Raw genomic sequence first — 26,368 nt, 5'->3', positions numbered from 1 at the left:
CAAAACAGATGAAGACTGACTTTATTTATAATTCTTTTGGTATTCGAAGACCAGGACCAGGACATTAACTTACCTGTTCTCTACCGAATTGTAAGTAAAACAACTAGTTCTAACACCAGGGGAAAAATGAGCTGACTGCATTACAATTTGACAACTGAAGGGGAAGAAATTTACTGCTAACTATAAGAAAATGAAATGCCTACTTGGACAATGGTGAGCACATGTATTCTGTGTTTCTTTGTGGGATCAGGTTTGTATCACTAGGATTGCAAACAACATAACTAGGTCACCTTAAAGCACCATCCAAAGCTGAGAAGTTCTAGAAGGGAAAAAAGGATAAAACAATTCTAAGAGCACCAAATAAATATGTCTGTGTCAACAAGCTTTCTAAGTTGGTGGATTGTACTGGCTGCATTCCCCTGGTGCACAGCAGAAGGTGTCAAATGATATTTACTTTTATTGAATCCCACCTGCCTACCATTTCTCATATTTACTCAAGGAATACAGGGAAATTATGATATCTAAATACCAAAATTATTTTAATTTTCCCCTCAACAACTATGATGAATGTACAAGGTCTTTAAGCTTCAAATATTATGACAGCTAATATTTTAATATAATTAAAGGCTTAAAAACACACTACAGAAATTAATAATTCCCTGACAGCAGAAATGTTCATGTATTAAGAAAGCCATTGGAACAACCACCACAGAAATGCTTGATTTAATTCTGAGATCTTTGAGGTGGCTCTCTCTCAAAGCATCTGCTATATATCACACTGATGAATTGCTTTATTAGCTATGCTGTGGATTGTGCTATTTTTAGCACAACCAAAAAAAAGCCCTGCCCATTCTGCAACATCATTATGGGACACCAGAAGGGCAGAGTTGCTTTGCCCAAAGGCCTACTATGAAGGCAGGCTGTAAAAAAGGAAAAAAATAAATAAATAGAGTAACAGGAACAGAACAAAAATAATCAAAAAGAAGAGTACCACAAAGATCAGCAGCAACGCTGACCTTAATATCCAGGATGAGAAAAAGTGACCACCATGCATGGAAATAGAAAATGTACAAAAGCATGTTTTATCTTAGCTCATCTCCAATATCTTGGATTCAAATTTTATTTAAAAGTTTTTAAATAGTCCGATTTTTAAATAGTCAAGAATCCTGTAAGTAATTTAAAAAGTCTGGTGAGATTCAGCATGGCAAATAAGCGTTTTCCATGTGTTCAGTAATCTGAAAGTCACTGCCCTCATTTAATGGATGTGCTGCTGCTTGCTAACCCAGTCTTACAAAACATTTCCAGCCATGCGGTAATGTCTTAGAAGTTCTGCTTCATCAAGATCAGTTGCAGGTTTAAGCTTAACTATGAAATTTCAATACTCTGCCTATTTCACATATAGTTTACAAATAAAAACAAAAAAAAAAACCAAAAACACGAACACAATCCCTCTTCTTCCACCCCACCAAAACAACACCCCCCAATCTTCCTTTATATGAAACAAACAAAAATAAAACATAAAAGACCTAAGGTGCTTGCCAACAGCACACATCATTTTCATGGAATGCAATCTTCAAAATTTCTGCAGTTCAGGATTAAAGGAAGCTATAAGATAAAGCACCCTGAAACACAGATTAATTGTTTTACTATGGAATTTTTCATTTCATTTTAAGTGCCGATGTATTTACATACACGCAATAGCAAGATGTAACACACCATCACAGTCTAGCTTTGATTTAGCACATCAAGAAAACACTGCTAGTAAGATTGGGACCCCTATAAAATGCTCAGCACCAGCAGCCTCCAACATTTTTTTTTCTACCTCCTTGCTTCCTGGTTCATTACCGATATCGCACGGGCACTGCAATTTGCAACATTCAAATAACATGCATTCTTCGCAGTGACATCAGCAGGAGCAAAGAGCACTCCTGACACTAGATCAAGATCTTGAATCTTTGCAAATTCCATCTGTAGTTTAGATAAAAAGAACAAGGTGGGAAGAGTTCTCACGCCGTATGTACTTGTCTGCAAAACTACACGAGCTCTGACTTCATATTCAACTACCAGGGTAGCATTAGGATCAGTGGAAGGAATATGTGCTAAGAAATGCTTTGATTGATTTTCTTTTTTAGACAAATGGAACTGCCTCCACGTATCCTTCATATTCTCTCTGGCTCTTGCGGTCAGTCTGGCAGTCCATAGCTAAGGGCAGACAAATCTTACTTAAAAAAAAAAGTTTCCATTCACATGTTGCCTGCATGCTGGATTTCCTATCTATTTTCCTAAAATAAAAGTTGTGAGTGTTTAATAAGAGAAAGTTTCAAATCAGTAGGTACTAAAGGCTTGAAGAAATAGGAAAAGAACTACTGAAAAAGGCCTCCTCTGAGGAACAGGTGTAGAGTTCACAGACATTTCTTAAAACATCATTTTCACCTTTTTTCTTCCTCCCTGTATCACTGCAGGTATCAAGCATCAGCGGATTTTGAAGCACCCATACCACAGGCACTCCCACAGGCGGCAGTTTCTGAATGCAAGGCTGCTCAGTGTGCGGGCATTGCCGGCAGGCTCACCGAAACACCAGTTCAGATGGGTGTGAGGAAAGCACAAAAACCTCCATGAACCCGGAAGGACCGGGAAGATTTTTCAGCCTAAATATAGCAGCAGACTGAAAGTGATGACTGATTACAGTCTGATGATCAGAGCATGTGAAAAAGCCAGTCGCTGTTTGGTTCTATTTCCATCTCCTGCTATTTAATCTCACTGCATCTCCGTTTATTTAGTGGAGAAAGCATTGCAATACCTCTATATTTACAAGTCAACAACATATCCAGAAGAAAACCACATTACAGTTATCTTAAAAATAACCAGCAAGTCGTATTTGATCTTTAAAATTAATTAGTGGATAATTAGAAGAGACTGTTCAAAAGTGAGTAACTGTGATTTTGTAGACCAGTTATGTTAAAAACATTCATGAACGCAAACACTGCTGTTATAGTACGCACCACTCTTCTTGGGTGGCTGCAGGATTTGGCCTCGTGCCGTGTGTTGCATTTAGTTCCTAGTAAGCAGCAGGGTAGGAGTTCAAAAGTATTCGGCACGGCCTGCGTCCGCTCCCACTACATTGCTCTGAGCTCATTTTGCTCAGAGTAGAAAGGTAATTCCAGCCCTGTCCTTCATACAAAACCACACAAGTTTATGTAAAAGGCCAGGAAAAATTCACTTTAATGTTAGGACATGATCAGCTATAACACAAAACAACCCCACCTACTTGACACAGGTTTCCTTGTTATCTACATCAAAGATGTCATAATGATGTTTAATTATTAAACTCAGGATAAAAGTTGTGAATGTTTAGTTTACATATATCTGCTTTGAATTTCTCTCTTAATGGACATTAAATGTGTTTCATTTTAGACTTTCTTATTAGAAGAGGAGGAAACCGTAATCATTTATATTGGGGCTACAGTAGAAAAACAGGGAATAGCTGTGAATTGCCTGAACTGAATTGAGAAGTGAAGAGATGCCTTTTACTTTACTGCCTGTAAAAAGATTAAAAGAAGTTCATTTTGGAAAATTTGGCTTTTATTAGGTTAAATAAAGAATATTTAAATAGGATAGATGTTGCCATTTTTATTTTAAGGTTAGGAACCTCTCTTTAATGACTGAAGTGTCTATTAGTTTTCTGTCATTCTCAGATCATGGTCTTACTGTGCCTGCAGGAAACCTATTTGCCTCTGTTTTTGCTTATAACCCTGCAAACAGCCCCAAATGGAATTGATACGCATTGGCTATTTTTAATGAAGATTTCCAGAACGGTTCACTCTGCAACAGTTTGACCAAGCTTTCAAACAATTCATAGGATAGAACCAGAAAGGAAAAAACACCTCCCCATCCTCTACCAAGACATGAAGAAGCATAAAGGCAGGCTCTGTCCCCATTTAATTTTTTCTTCCGACTGCCATCTTCCAATTTAAATTCCTCTGTGAAAGCCTGACATTACTCTGGCAGCGTTCATTACTCTGGTGGTTTATGTGGAAGTTGCAAGCAAATACATGATGTAACATAATTAATGAAAACTGGTAACCACAAGGAAAGAGACATGAAGCTTCCACAGGTTCAACGCTATAGCTATGGTTCAGCATCCGAAATAGCACTTCAACAGTGTATACCTAAAGTGTATACCACACTACTTCACTCCCTGTCTTCCACCTCCTTCCACAAATTATTTACCAGCCAATTATTGAGTGAGGAGAGCATGCAAGGAGGAGATACAAATAAAACCTCCACCAAAAAAAAAAAGGTAGTTTCCCAAGCACCACAACAGTTGATACTAAAAGCAGGTACACACCAACAGCAAGGCAGTTTTAGTCTTAGTATGACTCCTGACCACATAATACTCTTAGGAGCAGCCTCCAGACTCTTCCAGCACTGGAAGCAAGAAGCTGTTCTCAAAGTGGTCCTTCAAAGCACTGGTGGCCCTTGCCTCCAACCTACGTCAGCATTAACCGCTTGGCTGTTCTTCCTCTTCATGTCTCCTCACTGGTATGAGCCATTTCAGTCCCCAGCCCTCTTTAATACACCAGATCTTTTACTCCTTCCCTCTTTAAACACCAGTTGTCTGGTGTAGGAGCTCTGCTAACATAAATACATCTACGCAGAGCCTTCCCACACGAGACTTCTCCTCCTCTGGAATGAGGGTGCTCCTCTGGGTGGAGATGCAGAGGCCAGACACAGATACAAACAGCACTCTATACTTACTTTACTCCTAAGCCAGAAGGTAAAATGGCACATCCATCCCATGATCAGGTTGCAGAGGTAAGTAAAGAAAGTGAAACACCTTGTGTACCACAAACGAACAGTATGGTGACCACAAAGAGCACAGCATCCTGCGACTCTGAATCTGACCTCAGGCTCCCCCCACCTGTAACGTCAGGGAGGCTCTTACCTTTCTTCATCCTTGAAAATAAACTTTCGCAGCTTGAGATCTCGCAGTACCAGTCCACCATCATGGCAGTGTGCAACAGCGGAAGCTATTTGATAGAAGAGTTTGGCTGCCTCTTCTTCTTTAAGCTTCTTGCAGGTACGAACAAACGAATGCATGTCCCCATAGCTCCTTTCAAAGAACACATACGCTTTTGTCTCCCCAAGAATTATTTCAGTAATTTGGTTGATATTTTTATGCGCAGGCAGACAAAAACATGGTGCTAATAACTCCTGGTAGCAGCCAATATCAAACACCTGCAGGAACAAGGACAGTAAAGCCAGGGTTAGCACTATGAAGGACAGTGAAGTTAGGACATATCTAATTCTGTTAACAGCACCACCTCTGAGTACAGTTTATGCTGCTGCTGAAGCTGTACCGATGTAAACAGGATGTCAGAGGCTCACGGCACAGAGGACGAGACAAAACAGACTGTACAACCCTACACAACAGATACACGTAGCCTTGATGGAAAAGGCTAGTCTTCAAAACTTGTAGCAAGAACAGTTTCATTAGCAAACAGCTGATCAAATTTAGAATGTAATCTGAATTAAGCTGTAAAGACCAATGACATGCAGAGGCGGTTCTTGGAAGGAAGCTTGTTTATCTTCTATTTTGCATCCAAATAAACTCATAGAGAACACGACCAGTAGCTTTGTGTTGAGAGAAGCTGTCAAATTAAATCCACCCTGATCCACATGCCTCTCTCTTGATTTTTATTAACCCATTAAAGCTTTCAGGATTTTCTGGTTTAAAATACCATCCGTCACCACTCACATTTACTTCCTGCATTGCTTTCATCTCCCACGAACAGCAAAGTCACTTTCACTTTCAAAGTCTCAGTTTTACAATGGCTGTTTATAAGATCAGAAGGACAACGGGGGAAATAGCCCTGCCTGTTGGAGCGCAGACAAACACCCTTCAAAAGGCAAAGACAAAACCACCCCAAAGTCTCTGCCTTTCAGTCAAGTGCTCCATTAAAAGCGAAGTGTCCCTTTAATAGTATGTTATCACTGATCTTATGAATGAGCTGTAGGAATTAAAAAGGCTGCTGGGAAACCCAAATATAAAAAGTTACTATAATCTAGTGATGACGAATGAATCAGTATTTGAGTCAATTGAGAAATGCCCATACTACACAAAGAAGAAAGACTTCATTAACAAGAACAGAAGTCAGTGTGCTGAAGGAGAATATAAGCCAAGTATTGATGGGAGTGATGGTTATTTTCAGTTATACCTGCTCCAGATGTAACACAAAGCAATTAGCATTTCCACCAGCATAAAAATTCTATCAATATATAACTCACTCTCTGGTGTTTTGTTACTTTGGTAAAAAGAATTTAAGGTGGTCAAGTCTCGTTCTAATTGAACAAAAAAAAAAAAAAAGAACTGGTAAAGGTATCAAACCTACTGGTTTAAAGTGCAATTGTTTTTCTTTTTTATATTCCAGTAGTGGGTATTTGTGTCCTCTCCAAGAAGCAAACCTCCTTGCTTTCTTTGAAACTTTATAAAGCATTGAAAGCTGAGCATCAGAGATGCAGTTCAATTCAAATTTACCTGAGGCTTCAAAACCTAAGCCTTTTAACACTTCAGAGCGCAATCATTAACTCCTTCCCCTGAAAAGGACCCCAAACCCACAAAACTGGGACACCCCCTCCTCACACACCTCCTTCCCCCCACCCCATACCTGTGCTGCTGTACTCCAGCACAGGCAAAAACAACCTTAAAGGCAGGCTGCCAAACAGATCCAACGCATTTTACAGGACGGTAGATTAACACTGAGCCATTCTGGTGACATGGTGAGCCAGGGAAGCAGAACTGGGGTGGGGAGGGGGTGTTGCTAAAATCCGTGGTGTGTCATTCAGTCCAGAGGAGAATTCATTGACATTTGGATCTCAAAACTACTACATTGCAAGTGAATGGCTCTACTACAAAGCAGCTGCTGTAAAATAAAATTTAAGCAGGAACATTCATGTAGCTCAAACCCTCACGTGAAAAAAAAAAAAAAAAAAGCCTTTCCAGAATTCTCTTCTAACCAGATTATCCTGACATAAATTAGTTATATTTTGTGGTTCTGGGGCTGTTAGGTAAGTAGGTCTGGATATATATCAGCACTATGTTTGCAAGTGAGGAGAGAGGAAGTACTATCACACTGCTACAGCCTAGAATACCTTTTATAAAGAGCTTCTTTGTATCCCAGCATGTAAGATCCCTGGCCTCAATTCAGCAAATGTCCAATAAGCTGCAGTTTGATTTAGTTCTTGCTGGAAATTGGAAGTGAGAAGTTACCATTGTTTGGATGCCACAGAGCCTCGAAGCAAATAACGGCATCTGTACAGTCAGTGGGCGCAGCCAAATGAATCTTGAGAATCATCAGTATGTGTCTGCTATCCAAACCAATGTTTGTGCAAGCAATCTCTAAGAGCATCTTCAATAAGATACCAGATAGCAGGTCTCTTAGCCGGAAGGCTACTTGACAAATACTAGTCATGATACTGCAGGCATTTTAAAGAATGCATTAAATTGAGTTCAGGGCTGACAAATGCGTATTCACGAGCTGGCAATTCAAGCTAAGATCATATTTTGGAGCCCAGCTAGAGGTAGTGCCTTGCACATATGGAAAAACTGACACTATTCAAATGTCAGGATCGGCTTAAAAACATACGGCTTAAAGGGAGGAGAAAAAAAAAAAATCAAGTCCACCCTTTGTGAGCTGCAGTCATGCTGCTCATACTGTTATCAAAACACTACCTTAATCCTGCAAAGCAAACAGGAAACAAAGACGAGCAGAGCCTCCACTTTACTACTTGTTATGCAAGTTCACCTATAATTTCACACAGAGCAGCAGCTTTGTGGGATCTGTTTATTTCATGAAAAGATGCCAATGTCCTAGAGTGCAGTACTGTACTGCTGCACCGAGCAGGGCTTTCATTCTAGAAATTCTCATGTTCTGTTTCAGTTTAGTAACAAAGCATTCACTTCAGCATGCAATATTAGTCCTTTGCAAAGTCACGGGCCCTTTTTTTCCCCTGAATAATCACACGAAGTCCTAGGTTGCCTTAACATCAGGTTTTATAACTCAATCAATGAGCACATTTAAATTGCCCTCTGAACTCCAGCCTTCACAAATAGCAAACAGGAGCAATTATTTTCACTTCCCTGCTACAAGCTAGTCCATAACTTCTTATGAATCGAGTACAGAAGTATGAAACCGTCAGCAATACTACCATTAATCCCTGGAATGTGAAAAAGCTACAACACATCTACTTTTCAGTTTTGCAGTTAGTTCGACACGAGACGCTTGCTCAAGATAGCTACATGGCACAATTCCATATTTCAGGAACAATGCAAACACTGCAGCGGGTGTTGCAAGGTTGCAATGTGCTACGTAGTTATAAAAACTACTACTGGGTACTGCCTCGGTTTGCCTGGCATAAGTCTGACTCGCTACAGACAATGAGAATCGCAATTTAGGAACAAAGGAAAATATTCCCTCAGCCCGAAAGGAGAACATCCCTCGACAGGCATGCACGCATGGGGGTTTCTTTCTCCCACTGCTCACCTTTGAATAGTAGGAGCAAACTGGGAGGAGGCTCAGCAAAGCAGACAGGCTACAAAGAGTGGGATAGCTATTTTGTCTGCTCTTCTGAAAACCGTAGGTGTGCAGGTTTTGTTCTTGCTGAGTTGTGCAATGGGGGAGGATGCTGTTTGCAAACAACCTCCACGGTGAGGGAGCTCAGGCTGCTTAATTCGATGTGGATTTTTTAAATCACTTTTAAGACAAAGCTGATTGCAACCTCCCCCCCCTTCCGCATCCTCCCCCATACCCCAACTCGCAGAACAAGGGAGAGGGGCAAAAAAATCGAGGAAGCCGGCAGGTCCCAACACCTTAAAATTAGCTGGGGATTCCCTACTCCATTTTGAAAAGTGAGAGTGGGGAAGACGAGGTTTTCTCCTGCCCTGAAACTCCCTTTAAGACCTACTTAAAGGATGGCTCTTTCCAGAACAATATCCCCGGGGTAAGAGGCAGAACTGGCTCCCGGCCACCGCTATAACGTGGCCATTGTCTGGAGAGAGGGAAAAGTTACAGGATGCGCCTTTAATCCTGCCTCCCCTCCGTCTGTTCTTTTTTAAAGCTGGTCAATAACCGAACCCCCCGACCTCCTTTAAAGCCCCAGGAAACGAACCCGCGGCAGCAGGCTAAGCCCGGCAGAGGAGGAGGAGGAGGAGAGGGATTACCTTGCAAACCAGCTCCTCGCCGCTGTGCAGATGGACGGCTCGGAAAACGTGGTCTCCCTCGAGAGGCTCCAACAATAAGTATTTCCCGATGCAAGAAACGCAATGCGACAAGTTCGGGGTCTCCGGCGGGCTCGGCGAGCCTAGATTCGGGCTAAAACTCTGGCTTGGCTCGATGGACCGTATGGACGAGAGCTCCTCAAAATCCTGGGTTTTATTCCGCGGTCTCCCATATCGTGCTATCGTGATAGGGGTTGACCTTTGTATGTTCATGAGTATGGAGAAAACCAGCCGAGACGCTGCACCGGAGCCCTGGCGTGGAGCGCGGTCCCTCGCCCGTCCAGCTGCGGCTGCCTTTGTGTGCCGGCGAGGGGGGCGGGAGCGGCGGCGGGCGCCCAGCCTCAGCGCCGCGTCCTGGGCACAGGGAGAGAGCGCTCAGCCCGCGGCCCTTTGTTCCCCGCCGGCGGCCGGGCGCGGAGCGGTGCGGGGCCGGGCTCGGGGCTGGGGGGCGGCCGCCTTTCGGCCGCCTCTCCCGCTTAGCAGGGGGGATAAAGGGTTAGGTAAAAGCGCTGCGCGCAAGTAAGGGGGGGGGGGGGGGGGGGGGGGCGCCTTTTTTTTTTTTTTTTTTTTTTTCCCCCCCTTTTCTCCTACTGCGAGGCTGAGCAGCGCTGCCGCCGCCGGGCTGTAGATGGCGTGGGAACGCCGCCGCTGGGAAAATGCCCCGCGAAAATAGCGAGGGAGCGAGCGCTGAACTTGGAGCGGGCCGGCCGACAAAAGAGCGCACGGAGCGGCGGGAGGCTCCGCGGGGCCGCCCCCCCCCCTGCGGGCCCAGCCGCGCAAGATGCGCGGGTGCTGCGCGCCCGGCGGCGAAAGGGATCCGGCTGCCGGCGGCGCGGCTGCTGCGGGAGAGGGGGGGAAAAAGTGCGACCCCCGGAGAGGGGAGGCGAATCCCAAGCGCACGGAGGGATTTGGGGCTGGGGGCTGAATGGAGAAAAGAAACACAAAGAAAATAAAAAAAAATAAATAAATAAAGCAGCGCTGCGAGAAGGGGGCCGGCTTCTCACTGCGGGGGACAAAGGTGCACAGAAGGACGCTTAAAAAAATTAAAAAAAAAAATCAGCAGATTGTATTTATTTTTTTTTTTCTCTCAAGGGGGAGAGGCGAAGGGATGGCCGCGTCGCTCCCCTTTCAGCAGGGCATCGTCGCCCCCCCGGCTTCCATCTCCCGGCGTATTAATAGCTACTTACGTGGCGGGGACGCTGGCTGCCTCCGTGCCTCGCTGCCGGCCGCCGCCGCACGCCCGCACGGTGCCCAGCGCGCAGGCTGACTGTACTGCCCCGGCACCGCCGCCCGCCCCGGCCCGGCCCGGCCCGGCCCGGCCCCGCCGCCCACCGCGCTCCGCTCCGCCCCGGCCCGCCCCGGCCCGCCCCGGCCGCCCGCCGCTCTCAGGGTAAACAAGGTGAGGCGTCCTTCCGCGGCACGGCCGTGCCGGGCTGAGCCGTGCCGAGCCGGGGGGGGGCTGCTCGCACCAGTATGCACCAGTAAGGCACCAGCGCGGAGCTGGGAGCCGCTGCCCGCTTTTGCCAGGGATGCGGCGGGTCCTGCCTCTCCCGGGGTTGCCCTTGCGGTTGGAGGGGGAGATATTAGCTAATTAATTTTAATTAATAATAATTTCCCCCGAATAATTAAATACACCTAAAGGAGGAGTCCGGCCCCGCCGCCCGGCCATTGCATGTGCCGGCGCCGGAGCCCCAGGCGGCCGTGGGTTTTGTTTCCCTTTCTTTTTTCTCTCTCTCTTTTTTTTTTTTTCCTTTCTGTCAATGAAGAAATAGCTTTTTTTTTTTCCGGGCAACGTGGGTCTCCGCGTACTTACGGGAGCCGCAGCAGCCGCTTCCCGGTGCAGTCTGCTGGGAGGAGCTCTCCCGACTCCGGGTTTGCCTAAATCCATCCCAAAATTAAAGCGGTACCGGGAGGGGGGCAGAGGGAAAAGGTAAACCCCTTCACCCTGCCATGAAGAAAGCCATGAATGAGAACTCTCTGTCCCCGCCCAGCACCACTGCGGTCTGCTTTTTTTTTTTTTTTTTTTTAAACAAACATCCCTCCCTCCCCCATTTTATTGTTTCAGCTATGGGAGTTTGGATATACATGAAAATTTGATAAGCAGCTCCCTGAACTCCCAACGAGCCTGGCACTCACTCCCTTGGGTTTGGCCCCTCTTGTCCCCCATCATCACACGGAAGAGCCAGAAATGGGAGAAGAGTTATTTTGGTGTGAGGACCTGTGGATTTGGAGGATGCCTTGTGAATCAAAGGAGCCTGCTAATAATGAAAGGACCTTAAAGAGAAGGCTGTCCCAGAGATAAGTGCTTTGGGGCAGAGAGAAAATGCCTCTGAACAAGGCTCCAGAGAGGCTGTAGGGATTCCTCCGTAGGGGGCTCGTCTTGGCAGGGGAGGTGTCAGAAATGGCAGTGGTGAGGAGTAGTTCTTCCCAAAGAGCATTGTGCCCTCTTCATCACTCCTTCTCCATGTGAGGGGCTTTACGTGGCCTGATACACAGTTATAAGAAAAATACCACTAGAAAGGATTGTCATGATGTTAAGCTTGGCACGGGACAAGTGAGCCTCTGGCAACATGCCGGGATTTGGTCCTGGTGAACGTCCCTTAAGCAGTAGGGAAGGACATGGAACCAGTGATCTGCAACAACCTCTAGGATGACCTGCAAACCCAGTCTTTGCTGTCTGCCTTAAAATGCAAAGGTGTTTCCCCCCATTCCTCAGTCATTCCCATCACCTCTGAATACCCTGTAACTCTTAATACCATTTTTAGAAATGGGATGAGCAGTGCCGGATACTGAATCACTGCGAATAAGGACAAGCCATAAAGTTATGCAATACATTCTCCAGTCTCACATCCTGTGATCCAAATCAAACATTCTTTTCTTAGTAGATGGCTTTTTACACAATTTCTCCCTTCCTCTCCCCCCTCGTACTCCTCCTGACGATGACAAAACACGAGAGAACTAGGCTCTTGCACCAACCTCTGTTCTCCAGACCAGAGTTTTCTGTTTAACTTGCTCGGTTACCCAGCATCAGCTGGAGCCGCAGTCCCTGGCAACTCTGGAGAGGCTCCCCAGAGCCTCCAAGCCCAGCAGGAGAAAGGAATGAAAGGAGGCAGGGGTGAAAAAAACTAATTCACTCTAAGTCTCCAGTTGGAAACTCCCGATTTTTAATGGGATCTGAAATGATTCATGATAGAATGGGATACGCTTGCCATAAATATAATCATTCAGTTTGGGAAGGGAGAAGATATAAATTTCAGTTTCTGGATTTAATTCTACCCTAAGAGACATGGAGGGTACATATGGCGTGACTGGGAGTGACACGTGTCTATCCAGGGGGGGAATTTGGCTCTTCCATTATAATTTAATAATTGTACCTTTGTTTCTACAGCATCTTTCCCCAAAACTAGCACTTCATAAACATTGCTTCTACTCTCAGATATGTCGATGAAAACATTACCATTTCAGTCTGATGTTAAAGAGACAAGCTCTGAATGAACAAATCTTCACATGCCTCATTGAGACATTAGGTGTACATAGTCCTGTGTCTGTTTTTTGTTGATGTAAGTCTACATCAGCTAAAATTTTAGAGCAAGGTCAGGATATAACACAGAAGATGTGAAAAGGAATCAAGTCCTAAAAGTCAGATCAAAGTCTGCAGACCAACTCAGCAGTAAAGTTTTGTCTGCTTGCCTTGCATAGCTGTAGTGCTTATGTAGTAGGCATTAACCAAATGAGAGGAAATGTTTGACTTGAAAACACATTGGCCAGAATGCCGAAGGGGTGCCATGGGCTGGTCCATACCTAAATGTCATATTCCCAATTCTGGGAGACTCTTCTTTGAAATAAACTATGATGCTAGTGACAAGTATTGTTTCATTATATTTTCTCATTCAATTAAAAGAGAGATTTTTAGGGGTGCAAATCCTTATTTTATCCTCCTGTTCTTTGGACTCCCAGGGGTGTATATGAAGGAGGCCTTCCATTTTTAAGTTATAGAAAATATTCACCAAGGTCTCCTCTTCTCTGTATCCGAGGCTTATCTTTATCTAAACAGCAACAGAAGATGTAGAAATTCAGTTTACTCTGTCAGGGACTAAGAAAAAATACTAAGTGAAAAGACAAAAAGACATCTGATTGTGTTATAAACCTAACCTTGTGGAAGCAAAAGAGAAGTATCTTTTCTGTAACTCTATCTTTCAATATGTTTTCTCTTTTAGCATCTGCTTTTGTGTATACGGACTCTGTGTGGACAGGAGCCAGCCCCCCCCAAAGCTGATAGCAGTCTTTCTTCCATTGATGTCAATGAGCTTAGATCAGAGCACAAGTCCTGTGAGTGATCAAAGACAGTTCTACATAAAAAAGACTTCCTTTTCCAGGTCAGTCTGCTCCTTGTCCCTTTACAGAAAATATATTATCAGCATACAAACACAAGCCAGAACAAAAAGGATAATAATTTTTGAAGTGGTAGAATAAAGACCTTCATTTTATTTTTTGCTGATTTACAAAGTGCAGGGCTGAGCCTACTGGGAACATTAAACAACTATTAAGTGTTGAGAACTGTCATATTGAGAAGACAGTCTCATTCCAGCAAAATTAATCAAAATAGCTAGCTCAAACTATGCTTGCAAGTACCTCCCCACCAGTTGTCACGGCTGGATCTCCTTGCCAACTTGGATATGCTTTTCTATTTTTCTGTTTTATTTTTTTTAATCATTTACACTGGAACTCTAGTGTGCTAGGAAGGAAGGTTAAGCAAAATGATAAATAGTGGGACAGTAAAGGAACAAGGCTTTCCTCCATACATCAAAAAGGATAATTCAAAGACATAGAGACAAGCATCTGTTCTTTAAAAAGAGGTGTGAATTTTACTTGTGGTATGCACGTCCATTTTTAACTAAATGAGCTACTGTCAAGAGGTAACTTGACAAGAAATGTACCCATTTGCATGAACTGCACATGTGAGGATTACATGCATGTTCAATAAGGATACAACAAAGTATGTAGGGATAAATACCTGTGTGCATTATCTGTAGTCAGAATCAAGCCTTAGGCTCCATTCTTCACTCAAACAATAAAAAAAGAAGGTGTTATTGAATAACTCAGTGCAAGATTTACAACTGACTACAGTGCAATAAAAAAAAAAAAAAAAAAAAAAACTCTCCACAAAGTAATTTATGTACTGAAGCCTGTTAAATGAGGTAAAGAGAAGCAGGTCCAACATTTCTGCAAGCTGCCTCCTTGTTATGTTGTACAGAAATTGTAAAGAAAAAAAGCTGTTAGCTGAAGTGTGAAGTTTATCTTCATGTGCTTATTCATCTGGGATCTAAGAAGTGTCTTACTTGTTTGCAGGACAAATCTCTGCGTATAGGAGAGTGTTCTGCCTAAAAGGCAAACCCATCTTTGGCTCAAGAATCAGCAGTCTTTGTCTCTGGTTCTGGATCCAGTAACATAATAGATTTTTCATAGTGATACTATCACATAACCAGGTTTTAGCTGTGGCTATGACCACAGTACGTTCCCAGCCTAGCCAATCCTGGTGGTTTGGAAAGCTCCATCTGCATGTTGGATGCATTTCTGATGGGTCTCAGATAGAATGAGGAAAAGCAAGTCAACCTTAGAAATCACAGCACTGCCCTCCAAATCAGACTGTCAAGTCTGTGGGCTATTAGCTACCCCAGTCAGACCTTACACCTCTGTGTTACCAGTAGATCTGATTATTCGCAGATGGCGCCATTCCCAGAAGCTAAAAAGTGTTTGTGTTATGCATATCCATATTAATATTATTCCTCACTAATTGAAATCAATCTCTTGTGGTGGAATTCTCTTCTGAACAGCTTCTGCTTTTCACAGGTCTTCCAACCCCCTTTTTTTAGTTGTGTGAAAGCACCTGTATTAAAAGCACGGCTTCGCTGGTCACATGTGAGAGAAATAAAAGGATGGGTTTCTTTCTTTTGTAATGGGCCAAGTGAGCAAAGCACACATGAGGGTTTAAGATCAGTAAGAGAAATGCTATGTTTGCACCTTCTGGGGAAACCCTTATATACAAGAGAAGCTATGAAATATTAGGACTAGTTGTTCCTGACCTTTTGGGATTGAACTGACTCAGGAGGACTGCCAGTTGCCCTTAAGGTCTGTCTTTATTTAGGGAGGTCCATATGTCACAACTTATTCCTAAAGTTGCCTTGAGAAGTTGTTTTCCAGATGAGTATGCAGCCTGAACCAGGTTTCTTTTAGGCCGGGTTTTGCTACCTCAGTTGCACTCATCAGCGTGAAGCTGGTGGAGGCGAATGTGAGAAGGAAACCTGACAACTGGATGTGCTTCTGGGAGATGTTCTCCAAAACCTCACTGCAATTTTGCATTGCCAGCTTTTGGGGCAGCACTGAAAAATGAGCAGATTCACAAAACAAAGCTAGAATAAAACACTGCTCCCGTCATTCACAAAGAACCATTATGCACACAAGAAGTTCCCATTAGCTAAATTTGGATAACATTCTTCACTCAGAAACATCTTTATTATTATTATTATTTTAAAATGTATGGTGATATATTTCACAGTTGTATTGACAGATGTTAAGGCTGTAAGCTGTCTTGTGATCATTTCTGACTCTTCAACATGGGTCATGAGCTTACCTGGAAAAAGAGCAGGATTTGAGAAAGACATTCAATTCTATCTATCTGTTCCACACAAATGCACTTACAAACCATAATCAAGTTATTCCTTAGCTTTTGCTGGGATACACGATCTAAATAGACTTACTCTGTGGAGTTGCTCCATTTTATAGCCTTATGTTTTTTTCATTCATATCCTTGTGGTTCTTCTCCAAACTACCTCCAGTTTGACATCTTCCCTGAGCTGCTGACATCAGCAACTGATGGTATTCCAATAGCTTTTACCAATGCCAAACGCCAAAGTAATACAACCTCTTGATCTCCACTTTGATACTATCCTCTGCACACTGAAAAAGATTGCATCGGCCCTTTTTGGCAGCATGGTTTCGGAGGGTGCTCAGGCCCAGCTGGCTGTCTGCCAGGACCCCCAGTCCATTTTTCAGTCTCAGCATCCCAAAGGAGAGCCCATCCTGTGTGGGTAGGGCCTGAGATTTTTGTTCCCAAGTGGCTACTTTATGTTGGGTTACATGTGAGATGCCTGCTACTTCTTTTGCATCTGCTCTTCAAGCAATGCCTAAAAGGCCTTCATCAAGAAATGCCCACTTCCAGATTTTGGTTCATTGAAAAAAGCTATTTGCGGTGTCATTGCTTTCACCTGCATTGCCAATAACATTATTAATTAGCACAACACTGATAAGTAGTCCCTGCAGAACCCAATCTGAATGAGAGAATCAAAACAATTTGGTTTGCTGTGTGTGTTTATCATATTAGTTCTGATTTCTGCCAGTCTCTTGTGATACTGTATGGCAAATGCACCCAAAGTCAAAGTATACAATATTACCACAACTGTTTTTATCCACCAAATTTGTAGTCTCATAAAAATAGCACATTAATTTGATAAGATCTTTCTTCCATTAATCTGCGTTGATTGCCATTAATTAAATTGCACTGTTTTAATACTTTATTAATTGACTTTCCTATCAGCAACTCCATCACTCTGCCTGGAATAGACGTCAAACTGACAGGCCTATAATTACCTGGTTGTCCTATTTTGTCTGTAGAAATATTGGCAAAATATTAACTTTCTTCCCATCCTCCTTCAGAAAGATGTTTTTAGCCAGTGTGGGCTTCTTTCTTAATTGTGGATTTTTGGAAATCTAGTGAATTTTTTCCGAGTAGCTTTAAAATATTATTCACATTTTTGTTGGTTTAAATTCTCTTCTCCAGACTGGCTGATACATCCATCCCTTAATTGTTTTCAGCCTTGTGGAAATGGTTCTTTTAAGGCAAAAGTATAAATTTTGCTGGTTAGGACTTTATCCTGCTTATGCGTAAAACATGTAAAATGCATTTAAAAAGCACATAAAACTAAGTCATTACCACTTCCACCTAAGCAAACTTTAAATTCTGTGATTAATATTTCCCTGTCAGGATGAGGTCTAATGTAGAAGTTTCCCATGCCAGATACAGCTCTTTTTGAGTCAGGAAGTTGTTTTGTGTATTTTTTCTTGAAAATCCAAGAATGTTTTAGTACTTGCATCATGAGACATCCCTTTGCTCTCCTTTCAGATTTATCTTGCCAAGACTGAAAGTGCCATATATAGTGAAAGGCTTTTAAAAGGTTAATCTGGAAGGTCACCCTACACCCAGAGGTAGAGCTGGTTAGATGAACCAGTTCTGGGTCATTTGGAGCAAAACCTTTCTCCATGCTATGTGATCAGTGTGGCACTGAAGACTGAAGTCTATGAGAGCACTAAAACCAGAGTTTTCCTTGAGTGCTGGCCTGAGTTTCGTCAGAACATATTAGCAAGGGAGAGTTACTGTCCGTCATGCTTTTGGCTCAATACTATGCTGCTACTGCCCAGGTGTGCCCTAGCTTTCAAAAGATAAGCATCAGATCTGCCATAATCTGGGGGAAAAAAAAAGGAATGAGATCATTTCATTGTCCGTCTGCATCTGTGCTCTGGCTGCAGGTAGCAGAGGTCTCTTTCAGGTTCTGTGGAGCATGAAGAGTAGTAGCTCTGCAGGCACCAGCCTGTGCCTCTTTGTTTGCAAACTGCTTCCTGTTTGGATTTCCATGAGCATTTTTTTCCCCTCCACTTGCTTAAATGATGATTCAACCGAACAAAAAGGTATAGGATCTTACTCAGAATGGTCTTTTGTCATCTTCACGCGGCGGAGATATGTAAGCATGGTACAAAGTCAGACCAATGGTCCATCTACACCAGTGTCTTCTCAGTGACACAGGGCAACAGCAAACGTCCATGGGGGAAGGTAAGAACAGTGGAAGAGTATAATGATACTCCCTCAAAGCAGTCTCTCAGGCCCCTCTCCCAGTGATTTGCAGCCCATTTGCTCACTGAATCAGCAGCAGTGCCCTTCTGTTTGATATCCATCAGCGCGTTTTTCTCCAGCAGATTCTTCTGATTTGCTTCTGAGCCTTCATACACTCTTAGCAACCACAGCATCCTGTGGCCAGGCATTCCATAACTTAATTGTATATATGAAAAAGTAACTCTTTGTTTGAACTTCTGTCATTCAAGCCTCCTAATTTCATTTGATACCCCCTTGTTACTGCGTTAGAGGAGACAGCAAACAGTAATTCTGTACTTACTTTCTCCCTGCCGTTCATGATTTTATAGACCCTATATTATATCCCATCTCTGTTCTCAGCTGAAGAATCTCAGTCTTTTTAGTAATTTCTGTTATGAAAGATCTCATTTCACTGTTCCTTTTTTACTTCTGTTATACCCTTTGGGATGGGAAACCAGAATCCCACACAATATTCAGGATGCAACAGCAGCATGGATTTATAGTGACACTCTGCTGGCTTCTAGATTGTTCTGTATTTCTTTCTATTTCTAAGTTGATGTTGATTTGTTTTTTCTGAGCAGTATTAATTGTTCTGCTGAATGTGACAGTCTGCGGCTATGGCTGTGTCATGACTCCAAGATCTCTGTGTCCCCTCTGTGATAAAGACCAAATCAAAGCCGTTGCTGGGTCATGCATTTAGGGTTATTTTTTTCCCATATGTGAATTGCTTTGCATTTATCAACATCGGTTTGCCTCTGCCATTTTATTACTCAGTCCTTCGGTAGCATAAGGCCTTTCTGCAGCTCCTCAGCCAGTTTTCGTTTTTATTACCCCACATGAGCAAACATTGCAGGCACGTTATTTGCCCTCATTTCCTGATCGTTTTGGAAATAGCCTACAGGATGATGTTAGGTGTTGGGTACTGGGAGCAGCTGGCACCGCAGGGTAACACCAGAGCCAACCTCAAAGTCAAAGTCAACATATGGATGCAGTATCTCAAAAAGGGGAAAGGGGACAGGCTGTGAAGAGAGCTTGACTCCTTTTTTTTTTTTTTTTTTCTCCTAAAGATGATTGAAGTATGTCACTGAGGCACCTAAGTTGAAATCAGAATCACTTTGGGCTCCATCAGTAGCCAACAATGGTCTTCCTTAAGGATAAGGTAAATCGTAGGTGATCTGAAATGAAGTTTTCTATCTCTTTTCATCAACTGTTGGAGAAAATTCTCCATTCTTAAGCATGCAGCTGGGCAATCTACAAGGTGGGATAAATCTAGACTTCAGTGTGTAGGCTTTTTTGGTGAATTGTAGACTGCAATTTTACAAGCACAGGGAAAGCAGAGTTATATGGTATCACCTAGGCTGGAACACTGACTATTTGAAGCATGTTATAGCTGATCTATAATTCACATGCTTATTTTGACAGGCTGGCTCTTGTTAGTTTTCAATGGGTGTGGGAGGAAATAGCAGTGCATAAAACTTGCACATTACTAATACCATTGCCATATAAAACAAATATTTGAATAGGAAGTTTCAGAAATGATTCAGTGCTCTAGCTGCAGAATATCCTACAGGAATTTTTTATAGTAACAGAATTAATGAAAAGCAAATCCTATTTCTCTAGCATGAGCATAGGGTGGTCCCAGTGCAGCAGAGCCAATGTGATACTGTGTCTCAGGGATAGAAAAAGCAGCCTCTACAGATTGCTGGTCCCCTGGGTGAGTGAAGCTTACTTTGAAAGGACTCCTTGAGCTGAGAGGTTGCTATATGCTTTTTAAGTGACTGTACCAGATCGTGTGTGGGTGCAGCAGACAGGGGCTAAAAGCCCTGAGCTGCAATACAGAAGCAATTGAAAAGCCTCTCTGTTGTTGCCACTCCACCGACTGCAAAGGAAAACTCTCTTACCACCCCTACAGACTATTCTAACCACATCCTTTGAAGGTACTGAAGTTATTTCACTCTCTTAGCCCACAGTTTTCTCAACATTAAGTCATAACTTGATAGCTATAGGGTGAGGAGATAATTGTTACGTCAGTAACAACATTTCATTCAGACGCTGTCATAAGCAGAGGATTTCTAGGTGCTGAAAATGTGATATGACCACCAAACAAAGAAGTCAAAATATCGCTTTAAAAATAACCGCCTTCACAAAATGGATTTTCAGTTCACTGGGAACAATTTGCAGGAAGTTTGGTCTCAGATCTCCTTATCTGAAATATGGCTCTTTCACTGCACAACACTCTGGGGTTGCACTTAGGATCAGCCTGCAAACAGTTTGAAGCAGAAATTGTGTCTCCTTCTTGTGCCTTGTGTATACTTTATCACAAAATCTCTTTGAAATTTCTCAGTTTGTTTGTCAGATCCCTACTGACAAACAAGAGAAAAGCACTTCATTAACTCCTGGAGAACTGGGATTGTTTCTGATGCGGCAGTGAAAGGGGACATGCATCTGTGAGGCTGAGACACGTGTGACTCATCCCTAGCAGCACTTTGACAACCTCTGCTATGTGCAGTGACACAACATTGTGATCTTCAACAATATGGCCAAGGAAAAAATCATTTTCTTTTCCTTTCTTTTTTTTTTTTTTAAATTTTCAGTAACTTTCATAATGTCGATGAATATATAACAGGTTTTTGACTCTGGAAAATCCACCTCAGACTGGAGAATCCCTTTTATCTTTCTGAAATATGGAAAACCCCATGTCTCTTATCTGTGCTTTGTTCCTAGAATCATTTTTAGATTGAAACGTAGTATACTACTATTTTTTACTTGCATCTATTTTAATGATCACATATATATGATACTGCAACAGGTGGGGTTATTTATACACAGGGAAAAAGATGTTAGATCTGTAAGTTGTTCAAGATCTTAAAATAACTTGTGTACTGCAGGAATCCTTTCTGTTAACCTTAGAAAAGGGTGGAGGTGTGGGGAGGAAATGAACATAAAGTCGTTTTATTTCTGTCTCGCAAGACATGAATGAATCACCGTTGTCATCTAGTCTTTCGATGCTGATCCCCTGTCTGCAACTTTCGAGCATTTCACATTACTTGCTTCCCTAGCCTTCTCAGCTAAGATGGGTAAATGAATATTAAGCAGAGAAATTGTCATTTTATGCTTTCAAAATGCAATGAACTTGAAAAAAATATTTTTTTTTCTCAGTTCTTTGATATGTGGAAATTAAAGGAAATAATCCTAAAATGAAAGCAAAAAGCTGTCCCTTAAACTCAAGAGCTTGCAACATCCTGCAGTGGTGATGCAACAGCCAGTAAGACTGACTGAATAGCCAAGTGTAATTCTGATCCCTGCACTTTGCCAGACTGTGACACTGGCAGGTTTCCAGAATAAGCCAATTTCAGAACTGTGGAGCCTCCAAATATGATCTTCTGTCAGTCACAGAGATTTCAGCTCCAGGAAAGGAAAGATTGATCTAGCAGATTATAATCACCACTGTACGAGACAGTGAAAGAAGTGATCTTCCCTGTAGCGGGATGCCAGCTATTCTGGGACTAGTCATCACCTTGAACTGTGCTGGGAAGCAGTGGTGACTTAGCTCAACTATCACTATGTTTCATCCTGCTCTTGTGATGCAAACCACTTTTTTTTTTTTTTTTTTAATAGGTGCTACAGTGGCAACTCCCAACCTATGCTGAAACAACCAAATGCTTCAGAGTTTCCAGAGTCATTCCCATCCTGGCCTTTCAGTTCACTAAAAAAGAGAAATAAACAGTGAAACTGAGGCTCACACTTTCTCTTCAGGCACACCTGAGTTTTGGACTCTCGCTGCAGGACAGAGCAGCCATCCCTGGACCAGCTCCTGGGGAATGCTCTGCTCTCCCCGTGCCATCGGGGAGGTAACAGCTACGCACCTCCTGGCTCAGCCCGCACACGTGCTGCAGTAATTGTGGCTTCAGTTTGCAAAGCTGTGGTCAGGGGGAAAGCTTATAAGTGAGAGGTGGAGAGGTACCTCGCCGCTCCCTTGTGGTTTCCCTTTCGCGTAGGACACAGCACAGTGCCAGTGTGCAAAGAGAGGTGAGTTTGGGCAGAGGCTGGTTGTAGGTTACCAAGGCAAGTTCCTCAACACAAAGTATGGGTCAAACACCAGGATGGCTGCCAGAACTGAAATAACCCTGATAGACCAGCTGTAATGAACAAATTGGCATGAGTGTATTTTCTCCAAAGCAACGAGAAGACTATTAGTTAGATAAGATGGTCTTCATAACCTTTTTCTAATCTGACTAATCAACACACCAAATTCTCTTTCCTTGCTGATCCTAGAAACTCAGAGGAAGGAGAATATTGTATCTGTGACAGACCTGGATCTCTACAGTGGGGCTGATAACAGGATACCTGTTTTGGCACTAGCTTTAGTTTTGGTGACTTGTATGGCTCCCACCAACACCTCAGGAAGATTGCTACTTCTGGGAAGGGTGCAAAACATTAAGGGAAATCTAAAAAGGGACCAAGTTGTTTCAAGACAATAAAGCTGATTCTGTGGCCAGCTGGAATGAGCTCCATCAGCACTCAGATATTAAACTGGACAAACTGCAAAGGTCTAGTAGTCAAAACTGTGTCATTTGAACCCCCCCCCCCCCTTTTTTTCCCCATTAAAATAAAATGAAAAGGATTTTAAAAAGTAAAACTCTATACACGTTTGCTTGTGAGTAGGAACAAACAACAATTCCTCCACCTACTGCTCAGCTGCTGCTTTATATAATGAATGACTACTCATTTTTAACATTTTTGGTGTTTTATCAAAATGAAAAAAAAATGAAGACAACATTAATTCAGAAAAACAGCTGCCAATCTTGATACCTGTAATTATGTATTATAACCTAATATTATGGGCAAGACTGCAATGCTCTGGCATTCAGTAGTTCCTTATTACAATTATGAGCAAACCTAGTTCACTGTCTGTTGTTAAGGTTGACTAACTGGGTTAGTCAAGAGGAACATTGTTTTTAGTTGTTTATAACCTTATCAAACTCCAACCAACTGAATTGAAAATATCCCTGCCAGACATCTGTCTCAACCTCTTTTTATGCATTTCCTTTTGGAAAAATTCAGCCAAAATGGTGTTTTAGAAAAACAAACAAACAAAACCAAAGGAGACTATGCTTGGCCTTGCCTGTCATTGATAAACTGTTACAGCCTTGTGCTTAAAAAGCAAAAGCTAGAGGAAAAGTCAGGTTTTTCTCTTTGTTTCTTTGTTTGTTTTGTCCTACCACCAGGGAAGTGGTCCATCAAATGGCCTTGGCCAAATTGTTAGCCTCTGTAGCATATGCTTATTAGAGGTGAGACCTAAGTTCAGTGAAGAGGCCTCTGCAATGATCGTGTTCTGCCAAGAGCTACCGAGGCTAAGCAGGATGGTCTGAGCATTACAGTAGATGCTTTGGTACTGCCAGACAGGAGCCAGCCCAGGTCATTCCCCCTTCTGGACTGTCCAGTCTACATCATGTGATGGATATGAAAACACAGAATAGGTACGTAATTTTCTTGTTTTAAAGAAGAGTTCCAGCTACAGAGCTGTAGGTCTTCCTCTGCATCTTTTTCATTGTCTTTTGCATTTGGGGTTTTCCAGTATCCTGGCTTCAAGATGAGCCTGTGCTGTGCATGGCCTAGGCAAGGCACTGTCCTCCTCTGTGGATCTTTTGGGTCTGCAGATTCCCCCCTTCCCAAGCACACATTCAGACCAGTAGATTGCTATAGAAATGACAAAACCCAGCTCCTTTTGTATTGCCATGTCCTTATCTGAAGTAACACCTGAAAGAAGACTTGGTGAGTTAGCAGATGTGCCTGAGGTACTCCAAGCTCCAGCACAAAGGTTGAGGTTGGGTGAGAAATCCAGTTGGCTCGCTCTGGGCAGCCTCCTTCCTCATGTGGAGATCTGTGGCTCAGCTTTAGGAAGTGCAAAACTCTTCCTATTGCCCCTGCTTACCCGAATCGCTTGGCTGGAGCCTTTAAAGGATTGCATTTAGGTGTCTCTGCATCAGTTTCCAGGTGATAGGAATAATTGTTTCACAGCAGACAAGTTCTGTAATGATTATCTGTGGAGAGAGAATCACAGAGAGGCCAAACTGAGATTAGTATGTATCTTATACAAAGTACTATCTTAGGGTGATTTGTTAATAAAACTGGAGTCTTTACTTTGAGTAAAAGGGCTAAATAATCTGTATAGCTAGCACTCAGTGTACAAAGTGGAACGGAGGAGGGAGAAAAAAGCTAAAAACTGTATTAGGATAAATATTAAGAATATATATATTTATGATAGAACCCATTATTCTTTAAAAATAGGTTTATCTTTTGTGAATGTTACTGAGTAGCACAGTTGCTACTTGGGGTGAGTAGTGTGTCTCACTGTGAGTAATGTTTGACTTCTTGCTCTTAAAGAAGAGGTCACTGTTTCAGTAACAGGAAAAAAGAAGCCATAGCATGTAATAAATGTTCAAAGTATCGATTGTATTTGCCAGCAGGTAGGAGGAAAATAGTACATGTAGCTGTTAGATCCAAAGCAGCCCCTTCAAATTATAATTACCTCTCTCTCTCAAATTAAAGGGTCAGACACCAGAATACACACTGGGAAAAGTTTGGGTAAAGGATCAAATGTAAGGCAGATTAATCAACAGTAGCAAAGAACTTGCAGTGAAAATTGCAGTGCTTTAGCAGCTCTGAGGGTACTTGGGGCAACAAGGTAAATATTCTGAGAGGGTATTTTTTTTAGAAGGGAATAGAAGAGATTTCGAAAGTTAAATCTCTCAGCTTTCTTATTACATTGTGTTTACATAATCATATCCAGATGCTTTAGGCAATAGTCGCTTCCTGTGCTTACAGTTTGCTGTTGTCTCATCATTCCTTTATTAATCTTTGTGAGGATTAGCAAAACAAACAAGATAACTGTGAAGCTGAAAATGATTTCATGCTACTTCCTATGAAAAATTGTTTTCCAAGGAGCAGCGTTATTATTATTATTATTTCTGCATATCCTGGATTTCCTTACAAAATGCATTGGGAATTTTGTTGCTATGTTTTCAATGTTAGAGACAGCAAGGCGCTGCACTCCTCTCTCCTCAGTGTCATGTATAGGTAGGATTCTGTATGCCCACAATTCCAGTCAGGAGCAAGGCACTGGATTTGCAGGCTCTCGAGTCTGTCACCCAGCCTTTGTATATGAGACCATGCGCACCTACAGTGGCCTGTAAACAACATCCCTTTCACCTTATTGCCCAGCTAAAAATACACTATGCACTTACTATAACATGGCATTTACTACACAGATATTTCCTCCACATATCAACGGAATAATATATATATAAATATGTCCTGTACACTGGAAATAGCATGCTATAATCATCACAGTACACAGTAAGGAGTTATTGTGCAATGACAGCACACCTTGTTGAGTGATAGTGCGGGGCTGTTGCCCTTTGCTTAGCAACATACCAAAGCATGGGATCAGAGTCTACACCCTGTCTTATTGCTCAATTAGGATCTGGCAAACGTCCTTAGATGTTACCTTGGCCCACATCCACATATTTTACTTGCATATGTAACTTCACATTGACGTTGTGAAGGGTAGTCCTGGTTAAGTATCTGCAGGATGTGGGGCCACATATATCTTGGTTCTCTTGCAGAAATCAGACCCATCAAAGGAAAGGAGCTTTCCTGGCTAATGTGGCATGGGTATTGTTTAATAGAATGTCATGGTCCTTTAATTCTTAATGGCTGGAGGAAACAAATGCATTGAGCTGAATATTGAGCGAAGAAGTTAAAATAACACCTGCAAACTCTTTGTCAAAATATTCCACATATTGTGTAAATAAAATTATACATAAAATGGAAAATATATATTCACAAGCATAATTATTAAATCTTTAGAACATCATCTTTATTTTAGTATTTTAGGTGTTTTTTAGGTGTATGGAAATGAAAGGTAGTGGTTTTAAAGCACTGACATCCCAAGACTTATCATTCAGGACTTTATCCTTCATCTGAAAAGTCAAAAGTACTGTATAGCCACATGTTCAAGGTATTGAAGTGAATTGGATAAGATCTAGAAAACCATGACTATCATCTGTTCCCCACTTCCCTCCAAACTGAAACATTATTTTTCCTGATCACAACAGAAGCCCAACATCATGAAAATTTTTCCATAAATATTCTCTTGTATTTTA

The 26,368-nt window shown here is 42.4% G+C and overlaps 1 protein-coding gene and 1 long non-coding RNA gene across 2 annotated transcripts in view; one reads left to right on the top strand and one right to left on the bottom strand.

Annotated features, from left to right (window-relative positions):
• Positions 1-10,598, bottom strand: part of TRIB2 (tribbles pseudokinase 2) — a 21,421-nt gene extending 10,823 nt beyond the window's left edge. The window contains exons 1-3 of the mRNA XM_048071297.2: positions 10,465-10,598; positions 9,221-9,631; positions 4,946-5,238 (exon numbers count right to left, since the gene is read on the bottom strand). Coding sequence (XP_047927254.1) covers positions 4,946-5,238; positions 9,221-9,490 — 563 coding nt within the window. The 5' untranslated portion in view covers positions 9,491-9,631; positions 10,465-10,598. The remainder of the gene's footprint in view (positions 1-4,945; positions 5,239-9,220; positions 9,632-10,464) is intronic.
• On the top strand, positions 10,539-26,368 carry LOC136790527 (uncharacterized). The gene is made up of 3 exons (XR_010830628.1): positions 10,539-10,676; positions 13,495-13,653; positions 21,819-26,368. It is a non-coding gene; the product is annotated as an uncharacterized lncRNA (long non-coding RNA).

Source organism: Anser cygnoides, chromosome 3 (assembly GCF_040182565.1).
Source record: "Anser cygnoides isolate HZ-2024a breed goose chromosome 3, Taihu_goose_T2T_genome, whole genome shotgun sequence".
In the NCBI taxonomy this organism is placed as follows: domain Eukaryota; kingdom Metazoa; phylum Chordata; class Aves; order Anseriformes; family Anatidae; genus Anser; species Anser cygnoides.
The sequence above is the reverse complement of the archived record's forward strand: the minus strand, read 5'-3'. Positions and strand labels throughout refer to the sequence as shown.